Source organism: Pipistrellus hanaki (assembly GCF_964339955.1).
Source record: "Pipistrellus hanaki genome assembly, chromosome: 9".
NCBI classification, from domain to species: Eukaryota; Metazoa; Chordata; class Mammalia; order Chiroptera; family Vespertilionidae; genus Pipistrellus; species Pipistrellus hanaki.
This window is the reverse complement of record NC_140511.1, coordinates 27,084,737-27,110,556: the sequence shown is the minus strand read 5'-3', so window position 1 is coordinate 27,110,556 and position 25,820 is coordinate 27,084,737. Positions and strand designations below refer to the sequence as shown.

Genomic DNA, 25,820 nt, shown 5'->3' with positions numbered 1-25,820 from the left:
ATGACAGGCTGCCTGCTTCAAATCACATGGTATATAGTTGGGGAGAAGGCAAAGCTGAAACAAGATTGGCCACACGTTGATAATTTTATTGAAGCTGGGTAATTCGTACATGGGAAGTCATTATAACTTTTCATTTTTGTGCATGTTTGAAATTTTTATAATAAGAGGTTTTTAAGCCTCTTCTCAGAAATAAGTAAACGAAAACAAATAAATAAAAATGTGCCAGACCCCTGACCTTAGCTGAGGGTTTTGCTTATGCAGCAGCTGATGGGACCCTGGCCCTGGGGCCTCTCTCCACAACAGTAGTCTCACACACAAAGGAGAACTTTATTTTCAGGTTTTATTTCCTTCTTTGAAACACCTTCACAGTTTGAAGCATAATAACTTTTAGCTTAACATTTACAGGGGCTAACCTCTCTGATGTTATATTTTCCTGTTTTTTTTTAAAAAATGGAAAAAAATGTCAGGCTCTATAATCAAAAACTTTCCACAGGAATGTTCAGGATGGAGGGAGCTTTAAAAGTGCAAAATAAAGAAATGGAAAGCCGAAGGGAAACCTTTCATGACATATTTGGGGGGTCAATGTAATGGACATCTGGGTTTGCCCCTGAGGCCTCTCACTGGGCATTCTTCCTCATTTCTCCTTTTATTATAAAGATTCCCACCTCTGGCTTCTGACGAACTGAGAGGCAGAGTTCTGAAAAGCAGGTGGTAAAAAAGGACTCAGACTTCAGCAGCTACCAGATCCAAACCGGTTTCCCGCTGATGGGCACAGTGTGTGAAAGGAGAAAGACACAAGCAGGTCCTAGACCCCCGTCCTCCCCAGTTCTTCACCCCGTGCCTCTCCAGGGCACTGGAGACTGGTACAAGGAACCTGTTCTGGCACAGGCCTGGCTCCTGTGCTGCCCGGGGAAAGGGCACAGGGGTGCCCGTCCACACGTGTGTGTGTGTGTGTGTGTGTGTGTGTGTGTGTGCGCGCGCGCAAGAGGTGGCCTGAGGTGGGAACTTCTGTCAAGAGCTAGAGCTACAAGTCACTTGTGCAGACCAATTACTCCCTGGCCTTTTGAGTCAGGTGGTGCCTTCGGAGCCCTTCTCTAGATCACTGGTAGCTCCTGTCTGAATATTGCTAAAGATTTCTTCTCGCAACCCTGGGTTCATTACTCAAGGAAACATGACATACTAACTTGTGCAGACAATTCCTTATTCTGCCACATGGGAAGTAGAAAAGATGTGGATGTTGAGGACATGAAGTGGGGGGTAAGAGAAGGGAATATTATTTTCTTTTTTTTAAAAAAACACATTTTATTGATTTTTCACAGAGAGGAAGAGAGAGGGACAGATAGTTAGAAACATTGATAAGAGAGAAACATCGATCAGCTGCCTCTTGCACACCCCCTACTGGGGATGTGCCTGCAACCAAGGTACATGCCCTTGACCAGAATTGAACCTGGGACATTTCAGTCCGCAAGCCGATGCTCTATCCACTGAGCCAAACTGGTTTTGGCAGGGAATATTATTTTCTTTCTTTCTGTCTTTCTTTCTTTCTTTCTTTCTTTTTTTCTTTCTTCTTTTCTTTAGCTTAAGAGGAAGGGAGAGGAGGAGAGAGAGATAGAAACATCAATGAGAGAGCACCGACATCGATCGGCTGCCTCCTGCATGCCCCCTGATGGGGATCAAGCCTGCAACCTGGACATGTGCCCCAAGCGGGCATTGAACTAGTGATCCCTTGGTGCATGGGATGATGCTCACCCAACTGAACCGCACCGGCTGGGCAGAAGGGAATATTCTTACTCTGCTTTGCATGGGCGAGTTTGCAGCTAAAGCCTGGGGACTCAGCTAATAACTCCAGCCTCCACCAATAATTGAGATGGCACCTTTGGTCTGTAGCTAAGAATACTGGAGAGAGACAAGATAATGGGGAATAAATGCAGACCTGCTTTAGAGCTTGCCCATGGAAGCTGGGATGGAGAAACTTACAGGTAAACATGCTCACCCACACCTGAGAGAATAAGGCCAAAGCCAGCTGAGATCCAGTCCCCCATTTCACCTGGAGCCCAACACCCCAGGGCATTTTATCCATTTCCAGGACTCAGTATGGTTCTGTCTGCTTTCAAAGCGCCGAAGAATCCTCATGCTGACTTCCTGTTGTGCCACCCGTTCACAGGCCCGGCTTTCACACAGCCGGGCAGGAGGCCCCTTCAGGCCACATGCTGCCCACAGTGAACATTGCGCTCCTCGCACCGGCCGCAGTCGGGGCCACAGGAGGGAAAATTCATTAATGTTGGACCAAGACAGGAAAAGAAAGATAATTTTCTTCTATTTCCTTGTTCCCAATGCTGGTCCCTCAAGAACAAATGAAATGCTTCCCCCTAAAGTTCCAGGCCATGGGGGTGCTTGCCCTTCTCTGAACAACTCCCTAAAGCACAGCAGCACCCCTCGGTCTCATCCGACCTCTGTCTTGGGCAGCAGATGGTCTAAAAGCCTCCTGTTTTCTCACAGCAGCTCCCACAGCAGAGGATTGGCGGGCAGAGCAGAGGAGACAGGAGCACAGACAGCCTGCTGGCTGCACATCTGACCTCGAGTAGTCTGGCCTCCAACGGCTCTCCTGGGCTGAGCAGTGCACAGTGAGCAAGCAGCCAGTGCCTGCCCCATGCCTTTGCCCACATGTTAGCGCAGCTCTGGGCTGCGGCCACGCAAAGCACTCTTCTCCTTGACTTTCATGCACATACAAGAACTGACTTGGGCCAATCCAGAGTCCTCAACTCCTCAAGTCCACTCTGTCCACACCGGCAGGCCCATCAGGAATGGGTGGCTGCGGCAGGACAACAGGAGGCTCTCACCATGGATTGGTATGCTTGCCCTTCCACTGGAAAACAGTTTTCCTCTTGAGGTAGGAATGTCATTGGGCTCAGCCTTGGCTAACACTCAACATCCTGCAGCTCAATCTCCTCCGTTGTGCTCTCTGCAAAGCAAAAGACAAGCTAATGAGTTGCAAATTAGCCATAAGGTGAGTTATTTTTGTTTGTTTGTTTGTTTGTTTTGGTGAGAACAAGCTAACATGGGCTACCTCCAGCCATAAAAGCATGAACTGATTATCACAAGGCCAGAGAATTACCTTTGAGCTTGTGTCTCCTCTTCCTCTGGAATTTATATGCACACTTATTACAAACCCACATGAGGCTAATTAACACTGCGGCCACAGCACCGAGAAAAGCGAGGAAGACAGCAACGAAGTGGAGGTCTTCATAGAGGAGCTCTGTGGATGGAATGGGGGACGAGGAAGAGGAGGGGGAAGATAAGTCTTCTTTAATGCCATGAAGTCGGCCTCCCACACACAGGGCCCCTGGAGCCATCTTACCGGACACGTGCAGCATGATGGTGCCAAACTGGCTGCTCCCCAGGCGCTCGGTCACCGTGATGACGTAGTAGCCGGAGTCCCCCACGCCCACACTGAACAGCTGGATGGAGCCATTGTCAAAGGTGCAGACTCTGTCCCTGTGGCTTTGGGAGATGTTGGCCTGAGTCCCCGGCTTCCACTCCACGATCTTCTTCTGCACCCCCCAGGGGGATGTGTACTTCCATTCGATGGTGGGGATGCCAGGGCAGGAGTACTCCACAGAGAGCAGGATGTCTTCTTGCACCGTGGCATTGATGGCAGGCTGGGGGATGTACAGTGACACACCCTGACCTGCGGGATGGAGTGCTAGATGTGGGGCAACTTATATGGACTTCCAGTGGAGTGAACTTCTATAATCCATTGATTGATTTATCAAATATTTATTGAATGCCTATTACATGCCAAGCTCTCTCTTAAGTTCTGGTGCTAATGCTACAATGGTGAGTGTTATAGACTGAATGTTTATTAACCCCCTCCCTCCCCCCAAATTTCTATATTGAAACACTCACCCGCAATATGTTGTATTTGGAGTTGGGGCCTCAAAGGAAGTAACTAAGGTGAAATGAGGTCATACGGGTATGGCCCGGACCCAATAGGATTAAGGTCTTTATAAAAGGAGACACTAGAGAGTTCGTACCCTCTCCCTGCAGGGGCACACATGGAGGAAAGACCACTTGAAAACACGGCAGGAAGGCAGCTGTCTACATGCCAGGAAGAGAGCTCTTACCAGGAACCAAACCCTGCCAGCACCTTGATCTTTCCAGCTTCCAGAACTGTGAGAAAGTAAATTTCTGTTGTGTAAGCCCTCCTGTTTGTGTGTTTTGTTCTGGCAGCCTGAGCTGACAGACAGTGAACAAGACGCAAGGTTACCGTCTACCGCTCCCTGGCGCTTTCATCCTGTAAGGGAGACGTATAAGGGCTGAATGAACCAACGAGAGCATCTGAGAGAATGATAAGTGCTTTAAGGACAGGGAAACAGGGCATGGTGGCCAGTGGGGATGGAGTGGTACACACCCTTACACAGAACGGCCACGGAGGTTCTCACCAAAGAGCTTTTGACTGAGACCTAAGGGAGAAAAGGAGGCAGCCGGATAAAGACACGGGGAAGCACATTTCAGGCAGAGGGAATGACGACAAAGGCTATGAGGTGAGAGTGAGCATTGCTGTGTTTGAGGGACAGACATAGGCCAGTATGCTAGAACACAGAAAGCCCTGAGCGGAGCTTACGAGATAAGGTTGGAGAGATGGGCAGGACCCATGAGATCAAGGTCAAGGTCAAGGTGAAGTTTTTTACTCAAGGGTGATGGGAGGCCATCGAAGAATTAATTGGAAGGGTGACATTCTCCATTCATCTTAAGAATGTTTGCTGTGGAAAACATCTGGGGGAGAAGGGACCAGAATAGAAGCAGGAAGAGCAGTCAGGTGGCTATGCACAGGACTGGATAAAAGATGGAGATGTTGCCCTGTTTGGTTTGGCTCAGTGGATAGAGTGTCAGCCTGGGGACTGGAGGGTCCCAGGTTCGATTCCAGTCAAGGGCACATGCCCAGTTTGTGGGCTTGATCCCCAGTAAGGGGCATGCAGGAGGCAGCGGTCCATGATTTTCTTTCTTAGTGGATGCTTCTATCTCTCTCTCCCTCTCCCTTCCTCTCTAAAATCAAGAGAGAGAGAGAGAGAGAGGGAGAGAGAGAGAGAGAGAGAGAGAGAGAGAGAGAGAGAGAGAGAGAGAGATGTAGCCTTGGAGAGAGTGAAGAGTCTGATTTAGAGGATATGGAAGATGAGGGGACATGCTGATGACTTTGATGTGAGGATGGGTGAGGCCAAAAAATCATCAAGCAGAGATTTCTGCATGAAATGGATATATTGATAGTAGTGCCATTGACTAAGGTAACATGTATGTATGTTGTTATACTGCATGAAGTAGGTACCCGGCATAGGCCTATGCTAACTGCTTTACACACATTCTCTCAGCCTCATACAACCTATTGCGAGTCTATCAAGGATTTACATGTAAGAATCCTCAGGTTCCACAGGACTAGTCCAAGTTCACTCTGCAAGGCTGAGGGTCACACAAAGACTGCCGACTCCAAAACTGACATATTTATCTTGTATGCTCAAAGGTAAGTGGTTGGAGGGAGATGCCTCAGAATGTGACAAATGCCCCCATGCTGAGAGGAGAAGTCAGGGCTGGCTGGAGACCACAGAATGAATAGGGCACGATTCAAGCTTGAAGGCCATCCCTTGGTTTCCACCTCCACTTCCTGTTTAGCCCTCTCACTCTTTGGGTGCCCAGCTGCCCTGGGGCCCCTGCTGTGGCTCTAGGTAACCACGCCTGTTACTTTTCCAAGCCTTTCTCATTGTCCTCTCCCATCCCCAGCATATCACATTGGTGCTGCTCTCCTCAGACCTGGCTAGGTGACTGATAATCTGATAAATTCCATGCTGAAAAATTGAAATAATGGCTTTCAAGTGTTATAGCTATCAAATTACAGAAATGCATTTTCTCTCCAACTCTATTTAAAAAATGTTAAGCTCACAGAAAGGTTGAAAGACAAGCACAATCCATATCTATATACCTTCTCCTAGACTCACCAATTATCAACACTTTGCTATAATACATTTGCTTTTTCTCTCTTTTTCTCAGGAAGAAAACAGAGGCCAAATTCCAGCACAGCCCGTGGAGGGCAGGAATTATGTGTTTTCTTCGTCTCTGTTGCCCTCCTGAACCCAGCATAATGTCTAACATGGTTATTGACTAATAAATGTTTGCTGAGGAAATGGGTAAGTGACTGACCAAATATTTATAGAAGCAAGAAGAAGGATGATCCATTGCTTATAGGACTGTTGCTGTTTGGGTAGTTTAAAAATTAGGCACATCTGGCCCTGGCCAGGTAACTCAGTTGGGTAGAGTGTCATCCTGATATGCCAAGATTGCTGGTTTGATCTCGGGTCAGGGCACATACAAGAATTAACCAATGAATGCATAAAGAAATGGATAACAAATTGATGTCTGCCTGTCTGTCTCTCTCCTCTCTCTTTATCTCTCTCTCTAAAATCAATCAATCAATAAAAAGTTAGATACATCTAAAAGCTAAGAAACATTGGAAAGAACTACAGTCAAGGGTTTTCTATGCCTGTAACTATATATGTTTTACTTACTAGTGGCCTGGTGCATAAATTCGTGCACATTGAAAGGAAATTAGAAGAAATATTTTAATATCGCTATTCACCCTTTCTAATAGAAGTATCAACCACATTCACGATTGACAATGACAGTTTGAAACACATGTGTGTGACTGGCACCAGTGAGAGCTTTATATGTATCATGCATGCGTGAGTCAACTTAGCTTTTTACATATATAAAATAAACTTGCTTAATTACACCTGCTTTCGGATTTAGCTAAACTTTTTCCAGCCCAGTGAAGCACTTCAACTTCTCTTTCAGGTAATTGTCAGCAACACAGCAGTAAATATCAACATGAAGCAGCTTATTATTGTAGATCACACAGGGAGAACAAAGCATAAAATATTTAGCTGCAGCAGTGTTTGACTATATTCTGTGCAGTGAGAAAAACTGAAGTCATTTTCAAGGTCCACCATTTATTACTTCTTTTCAGTCGGGTCAAGTTTCTAAGCTTTCTAAATCTCCAATTTCTGGCTAATGAAAAGTAATAGGATTCTACCGAGTCTCCTATCTACCTACTCCAGGACTTCTGTGAGATCAAATGAGATGAGGCTCAGGAAAATGCTTCACAGATATTTGGTTAAAGTGTGAAATCTTTGCACCTGGCTATAAAGCAAGTTGTGCTTTATATCTGGACTGAAGAAACTGCAAGGAGGCTAGTTGTCCCTAGGGAGAGGAAGCCAGGTGTTGCTACGTGACATCATTATTTGGCACCACAGCCACCATTTTGAGGCTCGGCTTGGCTGGGAGCTGCATTTTGTGCCATGGGGTCTCAGGAGTGTTGGCTGTGATTTGGTGAGGTGTCGCTCCGGGTGGTGGCAGGGCCTGTGTCCCACTTGGGGGGATCTGAGTGTTGGTTTGTCAATGGCAGGCCCGTGGTACTTGCCAGTGCGCATCACAGCAGCTCCTGCGTTGAGTGCCTGCCCCCTGGTGGTCAGTGTGTGTCACAGTGACTAGTCAGATGGCCAGACACTTAGCATATTAGCCATATATATCACGAAATTCGTGCATGGGGAAGGGGGGGGCATGTCTCCCTCAGTTCAGTCTACACCCACTTCAATCAGTTCCCCTTGGGGGGACATCCCTCTTACAATCCTGGACCACTGGCTCCTAATCGCTCACCTGCCTACCTGCCTGGTTGCCCCTAACTGGCCGCTCACTGTCTCCGCATGCCAGCCTGATTGTCCCTAACTGCCCCCAGCTGCTGGCCAGATCACCCCCAACTATCCTCTCCCTGCCAGCCTGGTCACCCCTTATTGTTCCCCCGCCAGTCTGGTCATCCCCAACTGCCCCCCTCTGTCGGCCTGGTTACCCCTAACTGCCCCCCTCTGCCAACCTGGTTGCCCCTAACTGCCCCTCTGCCAGCCTGGTTGCTCCCATCTGTCCCCCTATTCTAGCCTGATTGCCCCTAACTAACCCTCCTGCTGGCTTGGTCACCCCATGAGCCTGCTTATTTAGTAGTTTGGTTAGCCCTCACTAACCACTCTGCCAGCCTGGTCATAGGCAGCCACCTTATGAGGACGTGAGGGTCAATTTGCATATCCTCTTTATTATATAGGATATATAGAGAGATAGATAGACATAGATTATGTGCTTTACAACCCTTATCTCTTTTATTTTTTACATGTGAGTCAGCAACATGCCTACATAGCTAGGAAATGGCAAAGGTGGGATTTGAATGCAGTTTCTGTATATGATACAAAAACCGGTGTTTTTCCCACTCTACTTGGTGACTATCTTTATTTATCTATCTATATTTTCTGATTTCTCTGACCACAAATATGAGCATTTGGAATAGTGATTACTGTAAGATCTGGAGAGCCATATTTAGAATGAGTGACACCCTGCATCATCACATATGTGTATTTCATATCCATCCTTGGTTAACCATGCTGACCATTATTTGAGCCTTTCAATTACTTTGGCTCAAGAAACAGGAAAACTGAAAAACAAACAAAAATAAAACAAGCCCAAATTTCTCAGATGTTGTTGTAAAAAATAAAATAAAATAAAATAAAATAAAATAAAATACAAAAGCATTCACTTTAAAATGGAGCTGCGAGGCCATGCCAGAGGAACTCAGGCCTCAAGCCTTTGGGGGGCTAAAACAGGGCAAAATAACCTTTGGTGGGGGCCTAAAGCAACATTGTGCCCAAAGAGCAGTTTGCAAAGATAACAAGAGGCAGATATTGTGACTACCAGACTGGACAGAAGAGTACAGACTGAAAATGAAAAACATTCTTTAGAATTAACATCACTATGTTAGCCTTCTTACACCAATAGAAATGCCTTCTTTCACCAAAACTGGTTTGGCTCAGTGGATAGAGTGTCGGCCTGCAGACTGAAGGGCCCGGGTTCGATTCCGGTCAAGGGCATGTGCCTTGGTTGCGGGCACATCCCCATTAGGGGGTGTGTAAGAGGCAGCTGATCGGTGATTCGCTCTCATTGGTGTTTCTAACTCTCTATCCCTCTCCCTTTCTCTCTGTGGAACATCAATAAAATATATTTAAAAAAGAAAGAAAAAGAAATGCCTTCTTTCTATTGATATAATTGTGCCCCTTCCCTTTCTCATACCCCTTTCCTTTGTCTTCTAATCAGAACACTATTTAAAATTTTTTAAATTTTATTTCTTTTTTCTACACTACATTTTTTTAAATATATATTTTATTGATTTTTTACAGAGAGGAAGAGAGAGGGATGGAGAGCCAGAAACATCGATGAGAGAGAATCATCGATCAGCTGCCTCTTGCACACCCCCTAATGGGGATGTGCCTGCAACCAAGGTACATGCCCTTGACCGGAATCGAGCTCGGGACCCTTCAGTCCGCAGGCCGACTCTCTATCCATTGAGCCAAACCGGTTTCGGCTCAGAACAATATTTAGATTTCTGCCTGAATTAGTGCATCCTGAATAGCTCCTCTTTTTTTTTTTTTTTTTTTTTTTTTAAATCTCAAATAAGCACTGTTGCTTTTCACTCTTGGCCTTTTATTTTTAAGTTAACACTGATACAGCTGTAAACTGACCAACTAGTTCACTTTGGCTTCTGTCTTTTCTCTTGATCAGAAAAACCTCCTTCTAATCAGACAAACTAACCAGGTATTTAAACAGGTTTTAGGTATAACAAGTTTCTCCTCCTGTCAATCTACCACACATAATTAGAAATAAATGATCCATAGCAAAGATGGAAAACTAACAAGTTCTAAGAGTTAAAGGCAAACTGCTTGTCAACTGTTTAAAAGTTGAATTAATGAGTAACCACCTGTGCACCTCATACTAAAACTGTTCCAGAACAAGTCCAGAGAAACTCAGTGACTAGACCAACATTCAGAGCTGGCTCAAACGTTCTACTCAAGGAGGTTGGTTCAATAAATCAGGTTCTACTTATACGGTGGATGCCAGGCAGCCACGGGCAGGAGACGCTTTGTAAGAACAAGGAAAGATGTCTATGATATGTTCCCAAGTTACAAAATAAATTTATAGCCCAGGCAGTGTGACTCAGTTGGTTGAGTGTCATTCCATGCACCAAGAGGTCGCCAGTTCAATTCCCGGTAGGGCACATGGCCAGATTGTAAACTAGATCCCCAATAGGGGGTTTGCAGGAGGCAGCCAATCAATGTTTCTCTCCCTCTCCCTTCCCCTCTCTCTCTCAAAAAAAAAATAAATAAATAAATTAAAGCATATTAAAACATAACTTTATAAAACAGCATAATATGATCTTATTTATATTTGTGTAAATATTTGCTAATATGTAGAAAAATATTGCAGTAATATATGCTAAACTGTTAACAGGAATTTCTCCTTAGAGATTGGATGACAACAAAATTTAATTTTGTTTTTATAGATTTATACATTTATATAATCTTTAACTTTTCATAGTTACTCATTGAATAAATTAAAAAAATTAATGTGTTATGCTCAGTGAAATAAGCCAGTCAGAGAAAGATAAGTATCACAGGATCTCACTCATATGTGGAATCTAATGAAGAAAATAAACTGATGAACAAAATAGATCCAGAGATATAGAAGCATGGAACAGACTGTCCATCCTCAGAGGGAAGGTGGAGAAGGGTGGAAGGGTGGGAGGAGATCAACCAAAGACCTTGTTTGCAAATATATATAACCCATGGACACGGACAATAGGGTGGTGAAGGCCTGGGGTGGAAGGTGGAGGGTCTGGCTAGAAGAGTTCAATGTGGGGAGGGAGGACAAAAGGGACATCAATAATTTTTTCGACAATGAAGATTTAAAAAATATTTTTTAAGTTCTCCGGGTTAGAACAAACAATCTCATTGGCAAAGTTTAAAGAAAAGATCAGTGTAAAACTTTACCTTACTTCTCATTATTTAGAAGTTTTGGGATGTTTTTGCCAGAAATATACCGAAGGAACCTAACTCTTATTTGTATCAATTAGCCTAGGGCAGTGGTCAGCAAGCTCATTAGTCAACAGAGCGGCAAACCTCGGCTCTCAAGCCTAGGGTTCAATGGGTTTGGTCATAACATTGTTTTGTTTTAAAGTCTCAGTTTCCAAGAATCTATTGACATGGTGAGAACTTATACTCAAAATGGTTCCTTATTTCTTTTCTTACAAATAAATTACAGAGGTAGAGCTTTGTTGCTTTTAAAAACATATTATTTGACCCAGCAATCCTTCTCCTGGGTATCTACCCCAAAAACTCAAAATCATGTATTCACAAAGATATATGCACCTCCATGTTCACTGCAGCATTATTCACAGCCAAGACATGGAAACAACCTAAGTGTCCCACAATAGAGGACTGGATCAAGATGTGGTATATACACACAATGGAGGCCTACTCAGCCATAAGAAAGGATGAAGTAGCACCATTTGCAACAACATGGATGGACCTTGAGAACATGATGCTGAGCAAAAGATGTCAGCCAGGAAAAACTAACAACTACATGATTTCACACATATGTGGGATATAAAACAGAAATCTGTGAACACAGACAGTGGTGTGGTGACTGCTGCCAGAGGGAAGGGGTTGGGGGACGAAGGGGTCCTAATGTAAGGTGACAGGAGCAGATCTGACTTTGGGTGGTGGGCACACTTTGGTGCAAGATCCAAATCTGGTAACCCAGAAACCCACACCTGAAACCTATAGGTACATGTTGACCAGTGTCACCCCAATTTAATAAATAAATATTACAAATAAATAAAAATGTATTATTTAAAAAGGATATATTTCATGGGGGATAGGAATGGGGGTGATGAGGACAAATATGTGATTCCTTAATCAATAAAGAAATTTAAAAAAAGAGGATTTATTTCCTGATCACATCAAAGGTCCATACTGTTCAGAACACAGTTCCGGTGGACAAGAGTATCAGCTAATGGTGACAGGTACATTGCCCACGTGGCCTCTGAGTTTAAGGAGTCGTGGAGGAGACACCTAATCAGGACATTTTTCACCCTTATCTGGAAGGCCATTTATTTACCCAGCCCTGAGATTATCAGATATAGCTGAGAACCAGGAAATAAGTATCTCTTTGATGCTGTCTTCATCCTTATCGAGCCTGGGAGCAGTTAAGCCAGGAGTCAGAAAGCTAGGGCTCAGGAGTGGGTAGTGGAGTGATGAATCACCCTACAAAAGCGTTATTTCCGTTGGCAGTGAGGTGTGGTGGAGACACCTGAGGCGGGCGGGACCCACAGAGGTTCAGCCATGGTGTCTCCTTCTGTGAGACCCGTAGAAAGCGCCTTCACTTCCCAGAGCCTCAGGGTCTTCCACTTAGAACGAGGAAAAACCGGGAGGAAGGCTGTGAGGATGAGGGACACGTGGAAGGCCCAGCAAGGATGAGCACTGAGTGCTGACCCAGGATCTGCAGCCCCACCACTCGCCCTTCTCACAATAGTTCTGTGTTGCTGGCCAGTGTGACCAACCTTTCTGGTTTGCTTGGGGCTGAGGGGTTTCCTAGAAGGTGAAGAGTGTCAGTGCTAAAATCAGGAGAGTCGTGGTCAAACCAGAACAATTGAGACTCAAAGGAATGTCCAAGAGCCAAGAGTGAACTCCAAGGTGTACAGCAGCTGATTTCTAAGGCACCCAACGCTCTCAGCATGGTGGCTGTAGGACAGTGGGCTCTGGGTAAGCTGAGGGTGGACAAAAGCCATTCCTCCCTTAACTCTGGCTCTGAACACACCTCCCATGGGTCAGCACTCCCACTGCCAGCCCATCTTAGTGGGGACCTCCCACATTTCCTCCACAGCCTGCTCCCAAGTTATTCTGAGTATTATTATCATCCCCATTTTACTGAGGACAATTCCAGTCTGCAGGAGTTTGGGAAGAGGCAAGACACTCATCTAAGCAGAGGCTGGAAGAATAAGATGTTAAAAGCATGGAAAAGAAACTCACTACACACTGATTCATTTGCCTCTCAGCATAACCATTATTGCTTATCTCATTTTCGGTTCTTGTAAGTGTATTTCTAGTATCACATGATCTCACTCATCTAGGGGAAATAATGAACAACATAAACTGATGAACAAAACAGACCTGAAGACAGAGAAACATCAATCAGACTGTCAAACCTCAGAGGGAAGGTAGAAAAGGGTGGGGGTAAGAGGGAAGAGATCAACCAAAGGACTTGTATTCATGAACATAAGCCTAACCAGTGGTCACGGACAACAGAGGGGTGGGAGTGTGTGTGTGTGTGTGTGTGTGGGGGGTGTTTTGGATGGGAATGGGGGGATGAGTACAAATATGTGATACCTTGATCAATAAAGAAATTTTTTAAAAAATAAATAAAAGCATGGGAAAGGGAGGAAGCACAATCCCAGCAGCGAGAAAAGTATACCCACCCCAGGGAGCCACGGCAGGTCCTCAGGTTTGGGGCCTGCTGACTAAGAAGTGCAGGTTGGCTGTAGTGGGAGGAACTGACAGGTTTGGGATCCTTCCAGTTCTCCCTCGGGCAGGGAGAACACAGAGTGATGTTTGAATAGAGGAATGTAGGATCGAACATGGCTCCCAGAGGGGCAATCTGGCAGCAGAATTCGTTATCATTTACACACACATCACCCACACTGCACCATGTGTGTTTGTCCTGTGCACCTTCCGGAGAACCCCTGGCTGGAGCCCAAACCATTGGGAACAGCCGGGTGTGGCCGTTCCTGAGCCTGACCTGGGGAGCAGAGAGGGAGCAGCAGGAAGTGCACATCTGTGCGGTAGGCCGTGAGATTTTGCTTGGGGAACTCATTTCCAATCCAGCTCAGAAACCCAGTGCCTAGCACAAGGCCTAGCACTTTGTAGGTGGTCACAATATACTTATAATCCTTGTGGGACATTTGGCCCCGTGCAAAATGTCCAGAGACACCTGGTCCACACCAAAAGCTGCTTGCTATTTGATCCTGTACCAAAAGGTCCAGGAGAGACAGTTGGTCTGTAGTTAACATTAATATAAATCTGCTGGAACCGGTTTGGCTCAGTGGATAGAGCGTCGGCCTGCAGACTGAAAGGTCCGGGGTTCGATTCTGGTCAGGGGCATGTACCTTGGTTGTGGGCACATCCCCAGTGGGGAATGTGCAGGAGGCAGCTGATTGATGTTTCTCTTTCATCGATGTTTCTAACTCTCTATCCTTCTCTCTTCCTCTCTGTGAAAACTCAATAAAATATATTTTTTTAAAAAATAATATAAATCCTGCCCTTCTGCAAGATTTGAACCCTGACCCATATATCTAATCCCATGTACCAGGACCAGTTAGGCTACCGAGGTGAGAAGGGTTATGACTGGCAATATAGCCACAACAGAATTATTGGAGCAATAAAACATAATGGTATTTTTCTTTAAAAATCATACAAACCAAACATAGAAATAAACATTATGGGTCCTTGGAACCCAGGGGCATTTTCTAAATGTGGACATTTTTGACAGGACCAAATGCTGGATAACTGTATGAAGAAATGAATGAATGAATGAATGAATATATGTATGTCCTGCCTGTCAAACTGCTGCCTATTTGGAGAGGTCAGGAAGGGAGGATCTATTTTGAGCTGAAGGAGTAATGGTTCTGGCTGAGGGAGGTGCTGGCAAGACCCCTTTCCCAGCCTCAAGTCTGCAGAGAGCTAAATAACTAGGAGTGGAATCGGCACAGTTTTACAAAACTAAAATATCCCTGTCCCTGCCTCATTCCTGCAGTTCTTAAAACAAATGAGCTTGGAATTCTGGAAAATCGGCTGTGTAGGAGGCCTCACAGCAACCCCAAATAATGGCCCTTGGGTTTAAATGCCATGAATAGTGCCGATGACCGACACTCGCACATATTTCACAGGGTACCTATCCCTCCAATTAGCTCAGGTATCTAATTCCCCACACCCACCAGCCTGATTACTCAGAGACCAAAGTTCAGCTCATCTCCAAGGGAGCTTCCCCATGATCTTTCTGTTTAACGGCCTTGGAAAGTCAAACCCAAACAACATGGACAGAGACAATTGTAGATAGAGGCTGGCAAGCTGCTCCCCTAATCAGGTTCCTATATTTGTAGCCCAACCAGAAAAATCACTCCAAAATAGCAATAGCCACCATTTCCATTGGTAGCGCCTGCTAGGTACTGGATGTCACACACTATTATCACAGCTCAGTGAAACCAGGCCGGGGAAGTTGAATGACTTGCTATCAGACTGGTAAAGAGGAAGCAGGTTGATAACACTGTGTGGTCAGTTGTGTGCAGAAGTTATACTCACACAGGACTGTGGGGATTGTAAATGGGTGTGACCTGCTGAGAGGGCAATATGATGAAATCTAGAGAATTATTTAAATAGCACTCACCTCTTGACCCAAAATTCCACTTAAAGGAACTTATACTACTAGTAGTAATAAAGGCATATAGATGCAGAGATATAAGTGAGTGTTGTCACTGAAGCATGGTAGTCAATTATAGTAAAAGGCTGGGGCAATCCATGTGTTCACCGGTGAAGGAAAACTGTTGGACTCTCGCTACTTGGAGACAGCACAGACCCCACAGGGTAAGGGCTCTGTCTCACAAGACTGCCCCCTACTTCAGACGCCAATCACAAGTCCTGGTCTCTCCTACTTCTGACCAACCGGCTACACATTAGGGATTCCCATCACTCACTCCTCAGGTTTGATAACTTGCTAGAACAGCTCCCAGAACTCAGGATAGCACTTTCCTTACTATCACCAATTTCCTATAAAGGATACAACTCAGGAATAGGATGGGGTAAGGCACATGGGAAGTGGGGGGAGCCTCCATGCCTTCTTTGGGTGTATTTCCCTCCCAGGACCTTGATGTGTTCACCAATCCAGAAGCTCTCTGAACCCCTTCAATTTTTTATTTTATTATTATTATTATTATTATTATTATTATTATTATTATGCAGGGAGGTAGAGTGGAGGGGTTGCAGGGGAGAGCGGGAGATTCCATTACAGAGGCATGATTGAATAACATCACTGGCCATGGTGACTAACTCAAGTCCCAGTCCCTCTCATTTTGGGGGGGCTCTGCAGGTCGAGGGGGGTGGAAGGCTGAAAGTTTCTACCCATGGTCAGTTCCTCTGCCAGCCAGCCCTCAACTTCCAATGTCTCCTCATTAACAAACCAAAACCCATTCTTATCACTGCTGGTGATTCCAAGGGTTTTTAAAAGCTTTGTGTCGGGAACTGGGCACTCACACCAAATATTATAACCGAAGATGTTCCTGTCACTCGGGAAATTCTAGGGTTTCCAGTGCTCTGTCTCAAGAACTAGGAGCAGGGACCATCTACTTCTTCTTTTTTTAAAAAAATTTTAATTTATTTTTATTGAATTCAAAAAGGAAGGGAGAGGGAGGGAAAGAGAGAAACATCAATGATGAAAAAGACATCATTGCTCAGCTGCCTTCTGCACGCCCCTACTGGGGATCAACATAGGCATGTGCCCTTGACTAGAATCGAACCCGGGACCCTTCAGTCGCAGGCCAACTCTCTAGCCACTGAGCCAAACCAGCTAGAGCCTATCTACTTCTTATAATTGCTCATAACCAGTTAAATAAATGATCAATATTTGTACTTTGAATTATCGACGTTCATACTTTAGTTCATATTACAGAGACATTAAAAAATGAGGCAGGCCTATATGCATTGGTATTAGATAGCCTCAAAAATAATAAAAAGGCACAGGGCAGACTATTTCCTTTTGAGTAAAGTAATGAATGTATATACACACACACACTTATCCGTGGAAACACACAGAATGCCTCTCTGCACACACTAAGAACCAGGAGCTGTGGCTGTCTTTGGGGAGGAGACTGGGTGCCTGGGGTGGAGGGAAGCCTTGTATTTTCTCTAGACCCTTTTGAACATTTGGAATATTTTAGGAAGTTTGTGACTGACTTAAAAAAAAAAAAACAGCACAATCCTAACAATAAATGCATGCCAACATTGGGTCTGAGTCCCGGCTTCTTCTTGTTTGAAAATATTGTGATTCGCATTTACGCCATAAAGCACTTTCCAAACATACCTTGACCTGTGAAGCAGGCAGGAGACTTGGGTTAAGAAATAATGCTTTTTGCTTCACAGGGACTTGCTTATTGGTTCACTGAGAAAACTATTTCCAGTTTATTATAAAGAAAACAGCTCAGGAGCAGCCCAATGGAAGAGATGCATAGGGCAAGCGCGGAAACTGAGACTCAGAGGCATAATGAAAGTGCCTAAGTCCTTGCCCAGTAGAAAATCAAAACTGAAACTGGAACTCAACTCTCTTTTCCCTGCTCCACAGTTGCCTCCAGTAAGATTATAGAGGTGAAGTTTTTCACTTATTTTGTTTCCCCAAAGCGCACATTGCTCCATGGTGGTAAAGACTTGGGAGATATATGGGGTAAGAGAAGCAAGAGTCTAGACCCGGGCTTTCCAATACAGTAGCTGCTAGGCACGCATAGCTGTTGAGCACGTGAAATTGCCTAGTCCAAACTGAATGTGCTCCAAGTGTAAAATACACGTCCTATCTTGAAAGCTTAGTACTTAGGATGTAAACTAGCTCATTAATAATCTTTACATTGATTATACATTGAAATGGTAATTTTGGGGTATATATAGGGTTAAACAAAATACATTGTTAAAATGAGAACGTGAAAAGAAACAGATGAAGTTAATGTGGCCACTAGAAAATTTAAAATTACATAAGTGGCTTGCAGGTGTGGCTCGCACTATATTGCTATTGGATAACACCGGTTTAGACTTTCACTCCTGCACCCTTTTGGAAAAAAAGGTATTTATATAGATCCTGTTCCTTCGAGGGTATTCCACTTTCTCCCCTTCTCAACAATGTGAGCACTCTGCCCCCCAGTTCCAGCATTCCCATGGACAATCCATCCAGCACCCTCTTCTACAAGAACATTCTCGCTCCACCTATCTTGGCCTCCAGTAAAGCAGCCTGCTCTGACCACAACCTTCTCTCTTCCCTGTTAACTGTTCAACCTCCCCCCTCTGGCCTCCTCCAGCCTTCTACCGGAAGATTCCTTTGCTTTTCCCAATCCTCACCCCTCCCTCCCTATCCAGCCTTGGTTCCATCAATTCTTTAATCTCCATTGACCTCTGATTTTTCATCAGATTTAGCAGGTAAATTCCCAGCCCTGGATCGACCACTCTCTTTTTTCTCTCTGCCCAACCTGAGCAGTCAACGCTGCAGAAGCATGTCCCATGGCAGACACTCTCCAGAACAACAAAGCCCACTGTTTCCAGTGCACCTTCAATCACTCCTTTAAAAAAAAAAAAAAAAAAAAAAAAAAAAAAAATATATATATATATATATATATATATATATATATATATATATATATATATATTGATTTTTCACAGAGAAGAAGGGAGAGGAATAGAAAGCTAGAAAAGTCAATGAGAGAGAAATATGGACCAGTTGCCTCCTGCACACCCCCTACCAGGGATGTGCTCACAACCAATGTACATGCCCTTGACCGGAATCAAACCTGGGACCTTTCAGTCCTCGGACCAACACTCTATCAAATGAGGCAAACCGGTTTTGGCTCCAGTGCACCTTCAGATCACCAAAATTCAATACTCCCAATCTTACTATGTTTTTTTCACATAAATTTACTCGTATTTGTCTCCACAATTACTAAGCCAAGACCCCTCCCATTTCTTTGGACCTACAAATTCCTCCTTGTTCTCAGTAGATGACCTTCACTTCCTGGGACACTGCTGACCAATGTCACCTGCTTGAAACATCCTGTGGCTTCTGGGCCCCCGTACTCACCTGGTGTTCTTCCCAGCTCCTCTCTGATGGTAGAGTGGACACTTAGCAGGCGTTGTGAGAAGTCTGCTCCACCCTTCTCCTTAGGTGCCAGGAAAGCAGGCCTACCGGCCTGTGGGAGCAAAGGGTGGCAGAGGAGGGCAAGATGCTGCCCGGGGAAGCCCTGGGAGAGCCACGTGCATGCTCTGTGGAGCCAAAAGACCCAGGTTCTATTTTGGCTGCACACATCCTAGGGGTGTGATTGGGCAAATCCCTTGACCTCTCTGGCCCACCCTTTTCTCATTTGCAATTAGGGATTACCGTGGTGTGCTGTCAATGATAATAAAAACACAAACCAAAAAAACATGTGGGTGAAAGACAGGAACAATTTCAGGGGCCAGAAGCGCTCCCTCCCCCGATTTCTCACCCAGAAGAAGCCCCAATGCCAGGTCATGAGATTTGAATTCAGCCTCGCTCCATTCAGTGAGCATTTGGGAATGGAAGCGAAGGGGATTAACATCTGCGGGGCACCGACTCAGTGTCACCTGCTCCACATGGAAGTCCATTATTAGTTAATGTGATGCCCATCCAGCTCAGCTCAATCTTTTCTCAGAGCCCCTGCAGAGTGGGCCTTCAGAACCAAGGGACAGGTGAGGTGAGCTAAGTAATTTTGTTTGCTCCCTCCGTCTTCTCGAATGCTGGGACACAGTGTTTCTCCTTTAGCTGCATCAGAATCACCTGGAGCCCTTGTTCAAACACAGTTGCTGGGCCTTAGCCTCGGTTTCTAATTCACTGGTTCTGAATGAGATCAGGCCCCTGCTGGAAGGAGCAGGCAAGCAGGCATCATGCCCCTAGATCTGACTAACCGGCCTCCAGCTGTGTGTGACATGACAGCTCACTCAAACTTGGCTGTCAGGTTGAATTATAGTCTACCTGACATGCAGAAATAATTCTGCTTCAAGATCACTGGAATTCCACCCCACGTATGCAGAAGGTTTGGTTAATGGTGGGAGGAAGAGCACCTCTGGTGTTCTGCTTCTGGGCGTGGCTCCTAAAAGATGTGACCCTGCCCCGCAGTGAGCCTGGGGCAGGGATGATACATTCGTACACGAGGGCAAACAGTCCATGGAGCCTCACGTAGGGTCCCCTGGCCCCGGCCTGGTGCTGAGGGACCCACTTCTCCCTCCTGATTCTTTGGCAAGGCTGCTCCCCGCATCAGGTTCCTAAAAAGCGTACCCCAAAACCACTTTGTTTGGCGGGTACATTTATAAGTTAGTCTGCAAGTTCAAGGATCTATCAGAGCAACTATTCCCACACCTTCCACCTAGGATCCAAGACCTTCCCAAGCCACATTCCTTTAACTGTTAGATGACTTATTAGATTGGATAGGAAGAAATTGGCATAAGTTGAAAAACCTGGTATTACTAGAGAATTGTCACCCTGCTACTGGCCCAAAGGGAGGGAAGATGGCCACACTAGGTGCTCATTATTTCCTGCAGGGAAAGAAAGAACTCTCTCTTTCCCTGCTCACCTGGCCACCCCCTACTTTGCCTTCAAGACTTCTTCTTCAAGAAGCTTCTTCCCAACTCCAAACTGAGCTTACTGCCTTCCGCAGTGCTCCCAGGGCATCTGACCTCCCTCCATGCCAATATTTCCCAATCTTCTCTCATGATGAGAATCACCTGGTGGAATTGTTTGGGAAACACTGCTCTATGCCATGTGACCCCCACTGCAGGGACCATGCTGAGTATCGCTGGCTCCTGGCTTGGTGTGTCTCACACAGCAGATGCTCAGGAACTATTTATCGAACCAAACAAAACTTCAACGCAAAGCAATCTTGTCTCCTGTCCTGATCCTGGTGGGGAAGTATCTATAGTAGGGGTAGAAAATGTCTGGCCCACAGGCAGTACAAGGCCCACAAAATCATTTGGTTTGGCCTTGCCAAGGCATTAGGGGTGAATTAATGAAATATTTGAGCAAATACAGCAGGCTAATTTTTAAGTAGATAATTTTGCATGGCCCTCGAACGATGTTATAAATCTCCAAATGGCCCTTGGTAGAAAAAGCGTTCCCCATCCCTGATCTATGGGTTTGTCAGGGTAAAACCACAAATAAGACACAGGTGAGACTCTACTGCACACGGTGATGGCGGCCTGAGAACATAAGGGGGAGAAACAAGCTGTTTCCATACGATGAGCCTAAAAGAGGATCGCAGAAATGGCCCAGTCCGAGAGCTCTGTGCCTGTGGCCACACATTAAATGCGAAACAAAGGAGTGCTGGGTCCTACCCAGCGATTTAACTGTCTTGATAGATCATGGGATCTGTAGGTGTTACCTCCCTCCCAGGTGGGTCTAACATGCAGCCTTGGCTGAGAAGCACTGAGCCAGCCCACCCTTTTTGTCCTGTGTACTAAGGGAAGGGAGGTGTCCTGATATACAGGGCTTACCACCAGCACTGGGAACAGTTCCCCAGGCCCTTCCCCTTCTGCCGGCTGAGGTTCCTCAGGAAGCCCCAGAGCAGCTGAGCTGCCCCCGCCCCTGAGATAAACCCCAGCAGGGGGAAGACCAATGTGCTTCCGGGACCCCACCTTAGCAAGGAATGTGCTGTGCGCGCTCTACAGTCCAGTGTGTCGATTCCCCTTTGCCCACAGGGCTGACGGGTGCCTTCCCAGCCCAGCAAACCAGTTATGGGAAAAAATCATTCTCCAACTTTGAACCTGCCAATCCTGCCTCTCTCCTACTCCCATTTTGGCTGGATAAGTAAATAATTCCCTGGCCCAAGCCCATTTTCCGGGAAAAAGCCATATATGGGCAGTCCAGGGCCTGAGAGCACTGGACTACAGGAAGTGCAGTGTCCGTGGGGTACCAGTGAAATCCCAGGTAACGCCTGCTAAGGCATCACCCGCTTCCCCTTATTTTGTTTATTATGTCCAGGCTCAGCCAGGCCGCAAGATAAATAGTGCACCTTTTTTTTTCTTTCTTTCCTTTTTGAGCACTTGCAGTATGTCTAGCATGTGCTTCTCCACCCAGTCCTGCTGAATACACTTAGTCATCCTTCAAGACTCAGCCTCTCTCCATTCAGAACTGATAGCTCCCAGCTGTTCCCTTCCTCCCCAGACCCAGACTGAGCCCCCTCTCTGTTCCTCTGCTGTCTTGGGCACCGGGCTGGGAGCCACTCAGTGAGGCCAGCTCCCCCTGGTAAAGTGGGGATGCTAAAGGACACTCATATGTGTATTCACGCATGTGGATGAGTATGTGTGGATGTTGGGGTAGCAGGCTGCTTCTCAGAAGCTGGGGTTGGAACACAAGAAGCAAGCTGACAAGGACCCAGGCCATTCACTAAACTTCCCTGCTTTCGTCTCTGATCACCTGCTTCTAAATGAGAGGGAGCACCAGACACTCACAGCCCTGACGGCTAACTTACCATGCTGAGAGGTGAGAAAGGAAATGAACAAGGATCCTAGAAAGGCACTCAGCTTGGCCTGCTGCAGGAGGCCTGCCAGCTTTCTGAGTGGACAAGCTTTTAAATCAGTCATAGTCAGCTCAGGCTGCTATAACAAAATACCAAAGAAGGGGGTGCTTAAACAACAGACATCTATTTCTCACAGTTCTGGAGGCTGGGAAGTCCAAGGTTAATGTACCCACAGACTCAGTTCTTGGTGAGGGCTCTCTTTCTACTTGCAGACAGCCACGTTCCTAATGTATCACATGATGGAGGGGCAGACGCTAGCATCTTCCTCTTTTTTTTTTATAAGGACACTAAATCCTATCATGGAAGTTCCACCCCCATAATCTCATCTACACCTCATTATCTTCCAAAGGCCCCACCTCCAAATCCAGCACATCCTGGGGGGTTAGGACTTCAACAAAGGAATTTCAGGGGGGCACCAACATGCAGTCCATAGCAGTCCATGTATAGGGAAAATGCTTCAGAGGCAGGGCTGTCTGTGAGTTCGTGTTTGTGGGGTGTGCTTTAACAGAACTTCAGTGTAAGTGACGAACATCACACTTTCTGGGTGGCAGTGTTTGACAGAGGCTGAAAAGGCAGAAAATGCAGGGAGCTGGTGAGAGGGAGCCCGCTGCATCACCAAGGCTGGCCCCGAAGCACTGGCCTCTGTCAGGCACGTGTACACCTACTCAGTGACTTTTAAGGTCGGAAGCCTGACTGGCACTTGGTACATGCCAGGGACCCAGAGCCGGAAAGTGCCTGCCGCCTGCACTGTTGTTCCGGAGTAGCTGTTCATTTCCTTTCTCACCTCTCAGCATGGTAAGTTAGCCGTCAGGGCTGTGAGTGTCTGGTGCTCCCTCTCATTTAGAAGCAGGTGATCAGAGACTAACACAGGGAAGTTTAGAGAATGGCCTGGGTCCTTGTCAGCTTGCTTCTTGCGTTCCGGAGTAGCTGTTCCGGAGCCAGATACTGAGTGGAGATTTGCAAAACTTGTACCTGTCCTCCAGGTTTCCCACGTGCTTCCTTTGTCTAGGACACCCTGTCTTCTCTGGTGCCCCTGTACATCTGTGTCATGTCTCAGCAGGAGTAGCTCCCTTTGGGGGAAGGGGGCTCTCCTAGTCTGATTTTGAGTCTCCTAGGGCTCGCCATCCCAAGCTGGCTTTCCTGATTCCTTGCCTGTGGACAAGACTGTGATCCATGCTACCTCCAGTACCCACCGTGGCCTGCGTTTTGCAGGTGGGCAGTGCTCTGAATGAGTGAGTGAATAAATGAATTCTACATGGTGGTGAATGGCAGGCCCTTGGCAGTCAGGGAGAGCTGTACAGATGTGGCCTGAGAACGGCGGCTGGAAGTATTAATATGTGGTGGAGGGTTGAAAAACAATGGAAAAGGTCCTGCAACTCCACCCGACGGACTCCCAGCAGTGCTTTCTTGCCCCACAGACAGCTAGGTGCACACGTCTTATGCCTGTTTTTTTCCCCTGGGCTTCTGAGTTCTGCAGCTTCTAAAGCTGATCACTAGCCAGAGAGGCATGAAGGTCTTACAGTGTTTCCCAAAATGTGGTATGCGTACCCCCAGGGGTACGGGAAGAGTTTGGTGGGGGTACGCGTTGCACTGGAGTTTGGTGGGGATATGCACTGCACCGTGCTTAGCTGCGCCTAATTCTACGTTCTCATGAGTACGAGGGGTACTTAGCGTTACGAAAATTATAGAAGGGGTACACATATGTCAAAAGTTTGGGAAACACTGGTCTAGAAAGTGCTCAATTGCCCAGTTTTGAATCCTGGCGGTACCCCCGGCTAGATGGGGACTTTGTGCAAGTAACAGCCACCTCTCTGTGCCCTGGTGTCCTCACTGGTGAAACAGGGATCAGAGCTGCAGCACTTATCTCTTAAGGTGCCCAGGGGACTAAATGCCAGAAGGCTTGTCAAGTCTGAGGGATGGCGAATGCCTCGGGGCTTCACAAGTGCTGGCTCTACCTTCCTGCTTCTCCCCGCGCTCCAGTGGCCCTGCCCCGGTCACTCTTTACACCTCAGCTGACTAATCTGTAAAATTGAAACGATAATAACGCTAATGATTAAACCAGAGAGTCAGGCTGCCTTTTCATTCTGCAGTTTGTGCCTGGGCGAGTTGGTGGGGTTGTGCATTGCCTTCAATCAGATTCATGGAGGGGGCGGAGGGGGGGGGGGAAGAGACACGGACGGGACGGGGACGGACGGGTCGTCCAGTGCCTACACTCCGCTCGCAGCTGAGAGGCTAGACCACCTGCATTCAGGCCCAGCACCCAACCCGAGCCCCCAGCACCCCTTTGCACGAGGGGGGTGGGGGTGGGGAGGAGGAGTCCCAGCAGCAGGGGCGGGGCCCGTGCGCCCTTGAGGTCTCCGGTGGCAGCGCAGGGGGCGGGCTGGTTATTCCAGGAAAAAGAAATGAAGCCGGACGGCTTCCGGCTCCGATAACGCGGCTATAACTCCCCAGCATTGTCCCAGGGGCTGCCCGGGGGACTCCGCGCTGCCCGGGTCCCTCCGGCCCCGGTGGGCGCCAGCCCCAGGCCGCGCCCCAGCCCCCAGGAAAGGGAAAGGGCCTGCCGGGGTGCAGAGGGCCGGCGGCCGGGCAGCCCAGACACCCAACCCTCCCTCCCTCGCCCCGCCCCGAGCTTACTCTGCAGACAGCAGGCTGCGGCCAGGCGGAGGGCGAGGAGTCCCAGGGAGATGCCGCGGTGCTTCCTGCTCCGGCTCCGTAGGGGCCTCATGGGCGAGCCCGGGGGACGCGCCGGGCACGGGCTTCCCCGCGCGGCCGGCTGAGCGCCGCCGCCCCTGCCCGCCCGGCCGCCTCCCTCCGCGCCTCCTGCGCCTGCCAGTCCTCGGGGCCAGACGCCGGTGAGCTAGCTGATTGTGCTCTGGTTGAACCAGTTCCCTAGGATTTGGAAAGAGAGAGGACAGGGAGAGGGACGGAGAGAGAATGGGAGGGGAGGAAGGGGGAGGGAAGAAGGGAGAGAGAGAGAAAATATGCACACACTTAGAAGTAAATACTGGCGCACAAGGAGCAGTCTCCTTCCGTTCACACCCAGTGGACTGGTATCGATTCAAGATTCAGCTGGATGCGGGGCGGTGGGAAGAAGGGAAAGGACTAGCTGTGGCCTGGGCACCAAGAGGGAGCATATAATGGCTCCGCGGGAAAGGAGAAGGCTTTTAGGAAACCGAAATGACCACCTGAGGGCAGAGGAGTGAGAGGAGGGGAGCAAGGGAGCCCACAGGCTGGCTGCTCTGGGTGGAGCCTTTGGGCAGTGATGATACTCATCCAAACCCATTTATATCCACCATCCACCCATTTATCCATCCATCATTCATCCACCATCTACCACTCAAACTTCCACTGCCCACCCACCCATCATCCATTTATCTACCTCCCATTATTCATTCATTCATTCATTCATTCATTCAAGAAGAGTTCACTGAGAGTCTTTCTCCTTATTTGCCCAGGGCCTGACACATAGTAGATGGAGAATGCTGGTGGAATGAAGCACTATGCTGGCATAGTGTTGGGGATACAGATATGAGCAAGATAGGAATGGCCTGTAGCCAGTTTAGTTCAGTGGATA

At 47.1% G+C, this 25,820-nt stretch overlaps 1 protein-coding gene across 1 annotated transcript; it reads right to left on the bottom strand.

The window, feature by feature from the left end:
• VSTM5 (V-set and transmembrane domain containing 5) lies at positions 1-25,103 on the bottom strand. Its single transcript, XM_084895427.1, has 4 exons — positions 24,881-25,103; positions 3,359-3,688; positions 3,116-3,256; positions 1-2,962 (listed from the first exon to the last, which is right to left on the bottom strand). Exons 1-4 carry the CDS (start codon positions 24,969-24,971, stop codon positions 2,919-2,921), a joined length of 606 nt encoding a protein of 201 aa, XP_084751553.1. The 5' UTR covers positions 24,972-25,103; the 3' UTR covers positions 1-2,918.
• Between the last annotated feature and the right edge of the window lie 717 nt (positions 25,104-25,820).